Source organism: Pelophylax lessonae, assembly GCF_965119305.1.
Source record: "Pelophylax lessonae genome assembly, chromosome: 4".
NCBI lineage: Eukaryota > Metazoa > Chordata > Amphibia > Anura > Ranidae > Pelophylax > Pelophylax lessonae.
This window is the reverse complement of record NC_138771.1, coordinates 113,172,267-113,187,036: the sequence shown is the minus strand read 5'-3', so window position 1 is coordinate 113,187,036 and position 14,770 is coordinate 113,172,267. Positions and strand designations below refer to the sequence as shown.

At 43.8% G+C, this 14,770-nt stretch overlaps 1 protein-coding gene across 1 annotated transcript in view; it reads right to left on the bottom strand.

The window, feature by feature from the left end:
- Positions 1-14,770, bottom strand: part of LOC309554945 (uncharacterized protein) — a 244,789-nt gene that overhangs the window by 197,481 nt on the left and 32,538 nt on the right. The window contains exon 3 of the mRNA XM_082256696.1: positions 5,206-5,274. Within this exon, the coding sequence (XP_082112822.1) occupies positions 5,206-5,274 (69 nt within the window). The remainder of the gene's footprint in view (positions 1-5,205; positions 5,275-14,770) is intronic.

The window sequence follows — 14,770 nt, the reverse complement described above, 5'->3', positions numbered from 1 at the left end:
AAGCTGATTAAGGACTCAATTCGAGAACTGAACTTGTCCCAGGAGTTGATGGCCCCCACCACAAGTGGGGGATCCCTTGAGACTCCAGTCCAGATGGCAGGTTCTGGCTCCAGCTCAGAGGACGAAGGGGACACAGCGGAGGAGAATGTGTCTACCTTTGATTTTGGGTTGATCAGCCCCTTCGTGGTAGCGGTCAAGAATGCAATTGAATGGGAAGAATCACCTGAGCCCCCTGCCAAGTCCAGGAAATACTTTCCCCACCTCAAGAGAAAACCTCCTACCTTCCCACTTATGGAGGAGATAAGGGATCTGGTGACAGATGAATGGCGGAAGGTGGATAGAAGACCGATCGCCTTTAACCGCTTTAGTAAATTATACCCTCTGGCGGAATCTGATGCCCAACTATTTGAGGGCATGCCGTCAGTGGATGCATCGGTCATGAGATTGGCCAGGAACACAACTTTACCCTTAGAGGACGCAGTCTCCTTTAGAGATATCTTAGATCGAAGAATCGATGCTGATCTAAAGAAGGCGTATCAGGCGGCCGGGGGGGGGCTTGCAGGCCGGCAGTGGCTTTAACCTCAGTATCCAGAGCAGCACGTGCTTGGACTGACAATATAGAATTGGCCCTCAAGCAAGGCTTAGACACAGACCAGATTGTGAAGGCTCTGGATGAGTTAAAATTGGCGTCAGATTTTGTGGCAGAAGCGGCCATTGACACTCTGAAATGTTCCGCCAGGGCCATGCTATATTCAGTCACGGCAAGAAGAGCACTTTGGCTAAAACCATGGGCCGCTGATCCCTCCTCCAAGCAGACGGGTGCCGCATACCCTACGATGGGAAAGCCCTATTTGGCAAAAAGCTTGATACAGCCATTACCAGAGTCACAGGGGGCAAGAGCGCAGCAGGCAGTGGTACCAGTGCCGGAGTCGGAAAGATTCTTAGGCTTTTATTCCCCAGTCTTCTTGGTACGCAAAAAGGCGGGAGGATGGAGGCCAGTTCTAGATCTGAAGCGGTTGAACAAGTTTATCCACCTCGAGCGGTTCAAGATGGAATCCCTAAACACGGTCATCCTAACTGTACAACCAGGCGACTGGATGGTCTCTATAGACCTTCAGGATGCTTATCTGCATATACCAATACTTCACGACTTCCAGTCGTTCCTAAGGTTCAAGATAGGGGAACTTCACCTACAGTTCCAGTGTTTGCCTTTCGGCATATCCACAGCCCCCAGAACCTTCACCAAAGTGTTGGTGACAATGCTGGCACCCCTCCGGGAGAAGGGGGTCCATGTCTTACATTATCTATCTAGATGACATTCTCATCCTGTCCCAGGCCAAAGAACTCCTAAAGATCCATGTTCAACAAGTCTTGGACACACTGATGAGGTACGGATGGCTAATCAATCGCTCGAAGAGCCAGCTTACTCCAGCCCAAAAGATGATATACTTAGGGGCACTGTTCGACACACGGAGGAGGGCAGTGTCACTGCCACCTGAGAAGATTCCTATAATCACAGGGAAGGTGAAGAAGGCCCTGGCGAGCAAAGCCATGTCGGCATTGGAGTGTCTGAGTCTCCTCGGAACCTTTTCCTCGTGTATCCCGATGGTAAAGTGGGCCCGCTGGCATCACCGTGCTTTTCAACAGGGGTTTCTATCCCAGTGGAGAAGGAGGTCCCTTTCCCAGGAGGTGTTGATCACGGTATCAATGAACTCCAGCCTATGGGCCTTAGTTCGACCGTGGTCCTTCCAAGTCGGGTATGCGTTCCCTCCTACCCCTCTGATTCTCAGATTCCTTCAACGCCTAACAGGGGAGGAGGTGACCATCCTGGCGGTGATTCCCTATTGGCCGAAAAGGCCTTGGTTCACGCTGTTGACCCAGCTGTCTATTTGCAACCCTCTAGTCCTTCCGAAGATTCCCGGTCTCCTGTCGCAGGGGGACTACATCCACCCACATTCAGAAATCCTGGATCTGAAGGCCTGGAAGTTGAAAGGAAGAGGTTGGAGGAGTTAGGTTGCTCTCATGAGGTAACCCAGACGTTGCTCCAAACCAGAAAATCGTCCACTAATAGCTCCTACTACAGAGTATGGCAGAAGTTTTCAGAAGTTGCCGAATCCAACAAGTTTAATCCATTGAAGCCAGTTGTGCAGGACGTTCTACTGTTTCTACAGAAAGGTCTGGATGTAGGTTTGGGGTTCAATACCCTTAAAGTGCAAGTATCAGCCTTATCAGCTCTGACAGACATCAGATGGGCCTTACATCCTCTGATAGAGCGGTTTATGAAGGCAGTACTGAGGTTAAGACAACCTAGAAAAACATTGTACCCGAAGTGGGATTTACCCTTGGTGCTGGATACTCTAGCAGCACCGCCATTTGCTCCTACTGAGGACTGTTCTCTGGAGGATGTTACTCTTAAAGCAGTTTTCCTCGTAGCTGTCACTTCAGGCCGTAGGGTTTCTGAAATTCAAGCCTTGGGTGCTCAAGATCCATATATTACGTTCTTCCCAGATAGGGTCGTCCTACGACCAATCCATCAATTCATACCTAAAGTGCCAACTACCTACCACTTTAATCAGGAATGGGTTCTCCCAGCCTTTGAAGAAGATCCAGCTACATCAAAGTTGCATGAACTGGATGTTGCAAGAACTCTACGTCGGTACATTGATTTAACGCAATCTTTATCTTTTCGTAGGGAGCAACGCCTATTTATCATTCCAAACAGAGGTAGAAAGGGCTTGGCAGCATCAAAAAGAACTATCGCAAGCTGGATCGTACGGCTAATTCAAAGGGCTTATCGGGCTAGCGGTCTTCCAGTGCCTAAAGCAATCAATGCTCACTCTACGCGGGGGATAGCCTCTTCTTGGGCAGCTCTAGCACATGTCTCTCCGGAAACAATTTGTCGTGCAGCCAGTTGGTCCTCATTTAATACCTTCATGGTCCATTATAGCCTGGATCCAGCTGCTCTAACTTCCCGTGATTTTGGGAAGAAAGCGCTGCAATTGGGGGTTTTGTGAATCCTAATAAACTATATTTCTGTGCAGTATCCCTCCCTATGAGCGAGTTATTTACCATATGTATGCTGCCATGGAGGCACCAGGAAAACGGAAAATTGAATACTCACCTTTCCGTAATTTTCCTTTCCTGGTGCCTATCCATGGCAGCATACGCCCTCCCTTTACGTAATCTGCATTTTTTGAGTCCAAGAATGGCGTAGGGGGGGCAGTTCTTACTTTTATAGAGTTAAGGAGGTCCTGTGGGTTGGTTGAGGGCGGAGCAACCACCATATGTATGCTGCCATGGATAGGCACCAGGAAAGGAAAATTACGGAAAGGTGAGTATTCAATTTTCCGTTATCTGTGCATGTATTACATATGTGAGTTTTAGTCAAAGCACTGGTGTAGGCATGTTAAAACCGCATTACATATAGCTGGTGTCGGAGGCCCACACCGCTGTTCAATGATGTTTGTTCCAGTTTGACCTTGAAAGCCTTTTTCATACATTTTGCAAATTAGTTGCACTCTCTGTCCAAAATGGGCACTTCAAGGTGTAGGAAAACTGCTGACCCTTGACCTGTAGAACATGCCTTCTTGGGCCATTTGTTTGTTGAGAGAGAGAGAGATGTTAAAATGACACATACAATGCAGTTTAAACATCTCTGCCTTGGTGTTTTGACAATGATTCACGTTTAAAACCATATAAATCAAAGGATTGACACTTATGTAGACTTCCTGACATCAGGGATGGGATTTAGTAACTAGAACAGTATTGTTGCACAATTTTCACACCTCTTATCCGTTTCTTGGACAATAACATCTACCTTTCCATGTTGGATTCAGATGTCAGTTCTACCTGTGTGGATATAAATGCTGAGGTATTTTCCTTCCACCCATTAGAGCTGAAGAAGTTTGGCTTGGATAAGCTACGATCTTAAAATTACAAAACAAGTCCAGTTTAATATGACTAACTACCACTAGATTTACTTTCAGGTTCACTTCAATCAAAGAGACTTGACTGAAATTAAATAAAAATGAGAGGGACAATACTCAAAATCACTATAGTATAGCACAACAAGCATGTAAACATTGCACAATTTTTGCAAAAATAACTTTAAAAGAGAAGTTTGGTCCAAAGCTTTTTTGGCCATACTCCTCTTCTGGGTCACAGGAGAGCAATTTCTTGTGCTTTTCTGTGACCCAGAATCAGCTGAGAGGGGGCTAAATTTTGCTGTTGGCTGACATCACAAAGCCACTCCAGGCTCTGGAAGGATCCTGATAATAATACCAGGATCCACCATGGGGCTTGACAGACAGCTGGCTCAGCCTATTAGCGTGACGCTGAGAGCCTGAGCCATCTTCTCCGAGAGCGTATATATATATAAAAAGTACAGTAAAACTGCAGGAAAGGGCCCCGGGGGCAAACTAATGTGATTTTTTTTTATTTTGAATCGTATCAGTGTGTTTGGTGTGTTTTACATTTGAATTTGCCGGCGGTTCCACCCCCCTGCGAACGTCACGTCGCAGGAGACGGGAGCCGGGGCACGGAGAAGATCGGGAGTAAGATCCGCCGCCAGACACCACCGAGATACAAGACGGTGATAAGGTAAGCAACCCCGCTTTCAGGATCCAACGATCTTCCTAGCGGTACCCGGAGTGTGGCTCGGGGTTACCGCTTTTGGCTCTGAAATTTAACCCCGAGCCACACTCGGGAATACCGCTAGGAAGGTTAAGTAAAACTGCAATACTAAGCAAAATATTTTCCTCTTAAAGTCTACCCAAAGGGGGGAAAAAAAGACAATCCCAAATTTTTGGTTGTCCCCAGAATGTTAACAGAAAGGAAATCTTCTAATGGGGACACTAGTTTTGGTAAACCTAGTGACAATCAGGGATTCCCCCACTTTGGAGGTATTTCCTCTAGCTTCCTGTTTTGGCTGTGGGACCAGCAAGTGAAGGGAAATCTGTATTCCACAATGGGATACAGATAGCAATAAAAAATACAGGGGTTTTAACTCTATCCAAAATAAAAAAAGTGTTGCTTTTCGTTTCACTTTAAAATTCACTAGAAAATTCCTTTAGAGTATATTAGTTCCATTGAGGTCCTATACACAAATAGACATCTTTAATCATGCACCATAACAAATGATTTAGGACTTCACTAACCTAAAAATTTGAGATTGTACATTATATAAGAATGTCATAGATTGCTCACCTATTGTACATGTTTTGCATCCAATTCCACAGTCAACGCACTCTCCGGTCTCAGGGTCTTGTACTTGGCCTGGTTATGGGTTTACAAGGAAAAGACAAGGTAAAAATCACACAGCCACAAAAAAAACAGTTACATAAATGCTGGAGAAAAAAAATTAATACTTGACACAAAGCTAGCCACAGATATGACAACTTTCTAATAAAGAACCAATCATCCTATGAGCATTCTGCAGTCTCAGGTAGCTCTTAAAAATGTGCCTCCTTCCTTGATGCCTCATCCAGTGCAGGACACACCTCACAACTTTAAATGTTCCTAGCCTAGCACCCCCTAGTGGTATTTGCTAATAAATAATCCCCTTTTTTTTACAAGAAAAAATAATATGAAGCCATATGTATGCAAGAGTCTTTGACTGTATATTAAGGATTTAAAAATAAGCCCACCACAGGCTGTGAAGTGCAGAAACAAACAATATAGAAATATGGAAAATCCAGAGGTACAAATGTCACCCATGAAACAATGGATTATGAGACATCGTCTCATCTTTAAACAGACAAAACTTGGCAAAAAAGTAGTATCTTCTATTTGTTTTCCGTCACCAACAACATTTTTTTAAGACATCTTAGGGTTGATTTACTTAAAGGCAAATAGACTGTGCACTTTTGCAAGTGAAGTTGCTCAAGAGTTAAGTAAATAAGGAGGAGCCCAGCTGACTTCCATCATCCAATCATGTGGAAGCAAAAATGCTTTTTTAAAAATCTTGCATGTGATTGGGCATTCATTGTAAAGTGGAGCTTTACCTCATTTACTAAGCTCTTGAGCAACTAGGCTTGCAACTGCACAGTTTATTTGTATTAAGAAAATCAACCCCAACAAGTGTTTCAGAGAGTGAATGTATGTTAAGGTGTTGAATTGGCCCCAAGATTAGCTGTAAATCCCCTGGCTTCACCCAAATGCTACAATAGGAGACTGAACCAATGGAGGGAATTAGGCTGCTGATGGCCATGCTAAAGAAATAAAAATTTAAACAACCTAATATTTCTACCAAAAGCCTTGTTCCAGATGGGAGAATGGGAACGAGGAACACCAAGATGGAAGATGGGAACAAGGGACACCAATTAGCAAAAGTATATAGGCATGGGACACACCCCCTGCCACACCCCTTTAAAGGAGAATTATACAAAGAAAAAAACACTTCGCGCGAATCGACGTACCTTTACATCAGCTTGGAGAAGTGGTTGTAGCAGGATGATGCCGCAGGCATCCACCCAGTAATGTTCTTTAGAGCCAACAGTTGGCTTTCAGGAGAAAACAGCCGATGTGGCTCGGGAGCCTTTTGGCCATTATCCCAGCGAGCAGGAGGGGATGTCCCCCCCCCCCCCACGTCTTCAGCGGCCCTGCCCAGATCTCCCGTATCACCAGGAGACCCGAGCAACCAGCAAATCTGGCTTTGTTCGGGTCTTCGATGTATTCATCCGGAACCGGCGTCATGACGCCACTTCTGGTTTACTCGGCGGTTATCGACACTGAATTTAAAAAACTGTTAATATTCAAAAATGCAGATTTTGGCATTTTGAGTACGTTGAAGTGCAGTGAAGGGGTCTGGGTCCGATCCCTCCATAAAGAGTACCTGTCACTGCCTATTACTGTCACAAGGGATGTTTACATACCTTATGACAGCAATAAAAGTGATCACATTTAAAAAAAAAAGATAATTGCTAAAAATAAGAAATGACATAAAATAAATAGGAAAAAAAAATGTAAATTCTAAAGCGCCCCCGTCGCCGTGAGCTTGCGCACGAAAGGAATCGCATTTGCGCCTGCAGTTTAAAACGGTGTTCAAACCATACATGTAAGGTATCGCCGCAATCGCCAGAGTGAGAGCAATAATTCTAAAAAAAGACCAATGCTGTAACTCTAAACTGGTAACCGCTAAGAATTTTTAAAACGTCGCCTAGGGACATTTTTAAGTACCGTAATTTGTCGCTATTCCATGAGTGTGCTCAATTTTAACCACTTAAGCCCCAGAAGATTTTACCCCCTTCCTGACCAGGGGTTTTTTTGCGATTTTTTACTGCGTGACTTTAACTGACAATTGCGCGGTCGTGCGACGCTGTACCTAAACTAATTTCACGTCCTTTTTTTCCCACAAACAGAGCTTTCTTTTGGTGGTATTTGATCGCCTGTGCGATTTTTTGATCATGCGCTATAAACAAAAAAAGAGCGTAAATTTTGCAAAAATAACAATATTTTTCACTTTTTTTTATATGAAATTCCCCCCCAAAAAAATGTAAAAATCAAAATTTTTTAAAATTTTCGGCCAATTTGTTTTATGCTACATATGTTTGGTAAAAAAAATCGCAAAAAGCGTATTTTGATTGGTTTGCGCAAAAGTTATCGTGTTTACTAACAAAGGGAAAGATTTTTGTCATTTTTGGTGTTTTTTTTTTAACGAGTAATGGCGGCGATCTGCGATTTTTTTTTGCGGTACTGCGACATTGCGGCGGACAGATCGGACCCTTGACTGACATTTTTGACACTTTTGGGGGTACCAGTGACATTACTGCAGTAATCAGTGCTATACATATGCACTGTTACTGTAAAAATGACACTGGCAGGGAAGGGGTTAACTGTATTGGACAGGGAGGGGTTAAGTGTGTCCTAGGGGCGTGATTCTAACTGTAGTGGGACATGGCTACTAGTGTAAAAACAGAGATCAACGGTTCTACATAGTAGCCGCTCTGCCTTTCTCCCGCTCTACCGACGATCGTAGTGTGACCGGCGGACACGCCCGCACTCCTCCGTGAACGAGCCTAGGCGGGCGCGCGCCTCAGCGGGCGCGCGCTCGCCCGCTATTGGCTCAAAACCCAGTGACAAGAGAGCGACGTAGATCTACGTCACTCTGCCTGGCCGGGGCTGACTGCCGCAGTAAATATACTGTGCGCAGTCGGCAACCGGTTAAACTGTAACAAGTTAGGTATCTATTTACTAGGCGTGACATCTTCTTTCACAATATACAAAAAAATTGTTGCTGATTAATTTTTTTAATGCAGTGAAATGTATTTTTTTCCAAAAAATTTGCGTTTGAAAGATCGCTGTGCAAATACCGCGTGACAAAAAATATTGCAATGAACGCTATTTTATTCTCCAGAGTCTTTGCCAAAAGTATATATTTAATGTTTGGGGGTTCTAAGTAATTTTCTAGCTACAAATGCTGATTTTAACTTGTAAACAACATGTGTTAGAAATAGGCTTGGTCCTTAAAGCGGAGTTCCGGCCACAAAAACAGAATTTCAATGAACATACCCCCGGGACAGTCAGGGCTAGTACATTCCACAATGGCTAGCCTCTGATCTGTCCCGGTTCGCACTTACCCGCAAGAAGAAATACTCACTTTTAAAATTTCTTCTCCAGCATTGCCATCTCTGTTGTGGGCAGCTGAAGCCGGCGCGATCCTCTTCTGCAACCTCTTCCGTGTCTTCTTCTCCCAGAATGCGCCTTCACCGGCCCCTCTCGTCACTTCCGGTGCGGCGCCACATTACTCCACAGCTTCTGGGCATGCCCAGAAGCTGTTTAGCAGGGAATGCGGCGTCGCACCGGAAGTGACGAGCGGGGTCGGTGCCGTCGCATTGATTCCTGGGAGCGATGACGTTCAGCTCCCAGGAATCATTGCAAACCGGAAGTGACGGCGAGGGCCGCGGCCGCCGAGGGAGGAAGTAGAAGAAAGGTGAGTATTTCTTTCTACAATAACAAGGTAAGTAAAAAAAAAAAAATCCTAACTATCCATTTCCTTTTCAGGTGAAGAAAAGCAAGCGGATTGCCACAAAATCGATTATGTCGATTTTGTGGCCGGAACTCCGCTTTAAGTGGTTAAACCCACAAGTGCTTTTTTTTACCACTACTATTTCTTTATACTGGCTTTTGAAATTTACAAATGCAGCAATTTAGAAATTGGATGAAAGGTTTAGCACTGGGAAACGCTTTTTCAAAGATAAATAGTGCATTTTATATACATCTATATAGATCAGACCAAAATGAGGGACAAATGAGGAGGAAAGAGGGATGGATGGACTTTGTTCCAAATCAGGAGCAGTCCCTCGAAATCAGGGACATTTGGGGGCTATGTCATTTGTGTTGTATGACAAGTTAATGTTGGTTTGCTAACGTCCTACCACATACATCATCTTACAATCATCAATAAAATGAGCGGGTCTTTATGCCCTCACTGGTGATAGTTAGCTCTGACAATATCTCAATTACTTCTTTTGTTCATTGTTCCTAAACAGGCATAAGGGAGACCACAGGTGATTAAACCTCCATTTTACTAACATTATTTATACCTTTAATAGAGTCTGCCGTCTCTCCATGGCTGGTGAAGCAGCATTTCATATGAAGAGAAGTGCAGAGTCAACATGTTTCTGCTATATTCACTATCCTTGCTGCATGTATTCCTCAGATAACAAGCTGGAGTGATGAATAACTTTTATTATACGATCGCCACCACCTGTTCTATCTTATCTGAACAGTACAGCACACTGAAAAAGGTCACACCTTTGTGTGCTAAAATGTATTCATTCAGATTTTTGTTATAAATTTGAAGTACATTTTTTTTTTTACTGGTTTACTGCTTTGCTTCAAAGGCTCTAACCTCACGTTAATTATTCATGTTCTATACATGTATAAGCTACACACCACAGTATCTCACAAAAGTGAGTACACCCCTCACATTTTTGTAAATATTTTATTATATCTTTTCTTGTGGCAACACTGAAGAAATGACACTTTGCTACAATGTAAAGTAGTGAGTGTACAGCTTGTATAACCGTGTAAATTTGCTGTCCCCTCAAAATAACTCAACACACAGACATTAATCTAAACCACTGGCAACAAAAGTGAGTACACCCATAAGTGAAAATGTCCAAATTGGGCCCAATTAGCCATTTTCCCTCCCCGGTGTTATGTGACTCCTTAGTGTTACAAGGTCTCAGGTGTGAATGTGGACCAGGTGTGTTCAATTTGGCGTTATCGTTCTCACTCTCTCATTCTGGTCACTGGAAGTTCAACATGGCACCTCATGGCAAAGAACTCTCTGAGGATCTGAAAAAAAAACAATTATTGCTCTACATAAAAATGACCTAGGCTATAAGAAGATTGCCAAGACCCTGACACTGAGCTGCAGCATGGTGGCCAAGACCATACAGCGGTTTAACAGGGCAGGTTATACTCAGAACAGGCCTCGCCATGGTTGACCAAAGCAGTTAAGTGCACGTGCTCAGCATCATATCCAGAGGTTGTCTTTGAGAAATAGACGTATGAGTGCTGCCAGCATTGCTGCAGAGGTTGAAGGGTGGGGGGTCAGCCTCTCAGTGCTCAGACCATACGCTGCACACTGCATCAAATTGGTCTGCATGGCTGTCGTCTCAGAAGGAAGCCTCTTCTAAAGATGGTGCTCAACAAAGCCTGCAAATAGTTTGCTGAAGACAAGCAGACTAAGGACATGGATTACTGTAACCATTTCCCGTGGTCTGATGAGACCAAGATAAACATATTTGGTTTACATGGTGTCAAGCATATACTGTATGGCAGCAACCAGGTGAGGAGTACAAAGACAAGTGTGTCTTGCCTACAGTCAAGCATGGTGGTGGAAGTGTCATGGCCTGGGGCTGCATGAGTACTGCCAGCACTGGGGAGCTACAGTTCATTGAGGGAACCATGAATGCCATGGTACAGTGCATGATCCCTCCCTTCGGAGACTGGGTAGCAGGGCAGTATTCCAACATGAAAATGACCCCAAACACACCTCCAAGACTACCACTGCTTTGCTAAAGAAGCCAATGGTAAAGGTGATGGACGGGCCAAGCATGTATCCATGGAACATGGGGAAAGGAGTTTGGGACTTTAAATGAGACTCATGGCCAACAGAGTCTCCATCCCTAATTGCATATAAGCAAAAAAATTTATTAAAAGCTTGGGACTTTATATGAGGTGTGACCAGCTAATAAAATAATATGTTATTATCATGATATTATTATTATTATATTGTATTACCTTGTACCATTATCATGGTCTTGCATATTTATGACTGTATTATTCATGGTTACCTTCATATTTTGGGGCTACATATTGAACATGACTGGTTCCATCAATAAATTTACTATGCATGTTACATTGGTTCTTTATTTTCTACATTATTTCTACCCTCATTTTAGTAGCTGGTCACACCTCATATAAAGTCCCAAGCTTTTAATTAATTTTTTTGCTTACAAGCATGTAACCAGACCTAAACCCTATTGAGCATCTGTGGGGCAACCTCAAACAGAAGGTGGAGGAGTGCAAGGTCTCTAACATCCACCAGGAGTGGAAGAGGACTCCAGTGGCAACCTGTAAAGCTCTGGTGAACTCCATGCCCAAGAGGGTAAGGCAGTGCTGGAAAATAATGGTGGCCACACAAGATTTTGACACTTAGGATCTGTGAGTTAGGTTTGGTCATGGCGCTCAGTGTGTGATTTATCTGGTCTAGGGGAGTGTTTTACACTGGTCAAATGGGGAGGCATATTGGACAGTGGAGGAAACCTGACCAATGGGTACACAGGCTTTGACACGGCCCAAGTGATCGGTACAGACTGCTATCTCAGTGCATTGTGGGGTGTAGTATAAAAGCCAAGAGCACATGTGCTCGAGTTCTTTGGCTGGTGAGCAGAGTCCCGGAAGGAGGGTGGCGACTGCCTCCTCTTCTGCAGCAGTTGGTGTATGGTCACAGGCAGTTGGCCTGGTGAGCCAGAAGGAAGGAGCTGAACCCAGAGTTCCAGGAGACCTGACTAGAGGGGTTGAGAAACTGGATAACCTGGAAAACCAGTGTCGTGAGTACTGGGGATCATGTCTAACGGCATGACCAGGAAGAGGGCCGTCCTGGAGTAGAGTAGTCAGAGGACGGGTGTCAGCTGGTGGAGTGAAAGGGAGTGCTAGGCAAGTACCCTGAAGATAGTGTGCAACCAAGTCTTTTGTTCAGAGACTCAGTATCTACAATTCATCTAGCGGCAAGGTGAAATTCGCAGCCTGGTTGCATCTTCAGGTAAAAGACATCAGAATTGTGAATAGTTCAAGTTCCGGGGTATCCCACTCTTCCCTTCTCCCATCCCTATTTATAATCAAAACAACAAAAACAACTAAAACCCCTAGACTGTTCATGGACTGAGCCGGAAAGTAAAGTGTCAAGTTTTTGCATGCAGTTGCTAACAGTAACCCAGAGGGATCCGAAAAGGTGAACAATCCAGCAGCCCTCTAGGGGGCAGTGCTACATAACTTAGGGGTGTACTCACTTTTGTTGCCAGCGGTTTAGACATTAATGGCTGTGTGTTGAGTTATTTTGAGGGGACAGCAAATTTACACTGTTATACAAGCTGTGCATTCACTACTTTACATTGTAGAAAAGTGTCATTTCTTCAGTGTTGTCACATGAAAAGATATAATAAAATATTTGCAAAAATGTGAGGGGTGTACTCACTTTTGTTAGATACTGTATGATTTTCATAATTCAGCTATTAGTCTAACGACAAAGCAGTGTAAAGGCCCGTGCTTGCGATCAGAAAATCGCCCAAAAAAATACCGCTTTCAAAGCAATTGTACAATAATCTGATTGTTAGTACACAGTTTTCATCCGAAATTACCTGAAGGGACAAACATGAAAATTTTCCTTGTACAATACCAGATCGTAAGATTTTTTGTTCAATCAGTACTGTTTTTGTCCAACAATACAATACAAATATAATACAACACATTATATCACTTCCAAATGTTTATTATGTCGTATGAGAAATTTCGAACTTTAGCAACCTCTTTATTTTTGATATGGAGACTAGCATGCAAAAAAAAACGGACGATCATTCGTCCGATAATCTCATTGTGTGTATCAAGCTCAAGTCTAAAATATATGGGACCATTTACACTGCCCGCACTCTAAACCACAGTGGTTTAGTGTGTTTGTGTTGGGCGGGTAGGGGCAGCTGTCCATTTTGGCTGCAGTATGCCAGCGGTAGTAGACGGTGTGATGTGCCTTTCAGCACATCACACAGTCCCCTTTTTTACCTTTTTTGGTTTGGCCAACTTTATTTGAAGTGCCACCTCATTCATGTTACCACACAGCAGCACAGTGTGTTCTGTTGCTGTGCCGTGACATGCAGTGCCTTCCTGTGCTCTGCAATAAAATTAAGCATCTCCTATACTCCTATCTCCGTAGACGACTATTGAGTGGAAACGCGTCAGAGAGGAGCGCCGCGCCGTCATCGTTGGTTGCCGGACCGCACTGCAGGTGGTCTCGGCCTCTATTACTGGAATTGGTTCTTTTTGTGATTTGAGATGACCGTCTAAATGTAAGTGCATCTACTTTTGTTAATAAAACCACCCAAGGTACTGCACTATGGTCTAATTTATTTTCATGAGCCACAAGCTGAAGCCTCCATCCGGGATAATAGAGAGAACCCCCAGGAAGATAGAGGACCGGGATTGGGACATAATACGAAAAGTGAGACAACTTGCCCATACTTTGAGCGATCTGGTAAGAGGCCAATTTTGTCTGCACATCCCAAGGTGACCCCCGGGACCCCTAGGACACTACTGGGTTAATTATCCGCCCTTGACCTCTTTCTTATGGTAAGAGGCCAATCCCTATCCAGGTGGTGGAACCATTGCACCCTCACAGTTTTACCTAATACACGTTTGTGGACTGTATTATTTGTGTGGGATTTTGGGACTTGTGTACCCCCCAGGGGTGTATATACACTTTAGGTGGTTCACACTGAAGTTTTGGACTTTATTTTGTATTATTTGTGAAGCACCATTTGATTATGTTGTTATTATCACATTGAAAATTATTACTTCATCCATCACCTTTTATTTGTTAGCACCAGGGTTTCTGGTAATACCATATACCCTCTTAGTGCACATCAACCAAGGTACACACTGCAGAGGTTGGTTGGTCACTTATTATAGTGACACACCCAAGTTTTGATGTGTGACACATGTGAATTCAGCGCACCTGACTTTCTTTTTTCAATAAAATGAAGCATGTCCGCATTTAATTGCCACTCTCTGAATTGCACCTCTGGGCTCCTCTGAAGTGTGAATGGGGCACATAGAAACAATTGTTTTCTAGGTGCTGTAGTGGTGACTGGCGTTCTTCCACTGCGGACAAACTCTAGTTACCTCACTATGTGTGAATAGGGCCTCCGTCTCATTGTAGTATGGTAGAATTGGAAAAAAGTTTAAAAAGTCCTTTTTAAACTTGCAATAGGTGCAAAAGAATAGCTGTTGATCTTGTGAGTGGATAACTTCATGGGTTCACTGCCTAAGTTGCACTTATATCATTAGCATAGTTTCCAGTTCTCCCTGTGGACTATAAAACACCTCCCTCCATATGTTATGAAGAAAAGGAAATAGGGAGATGTTCTGTTGTCTTTTACTAGGGTAACAACACAGCTCCCCTTAGATATAGTACAGTGAGTAAGCATTGTCATGCTAGGATAAGAAGTGTGTTGCCAGCAGTAGGGATGATCGAACTTTTGAAAAGTTT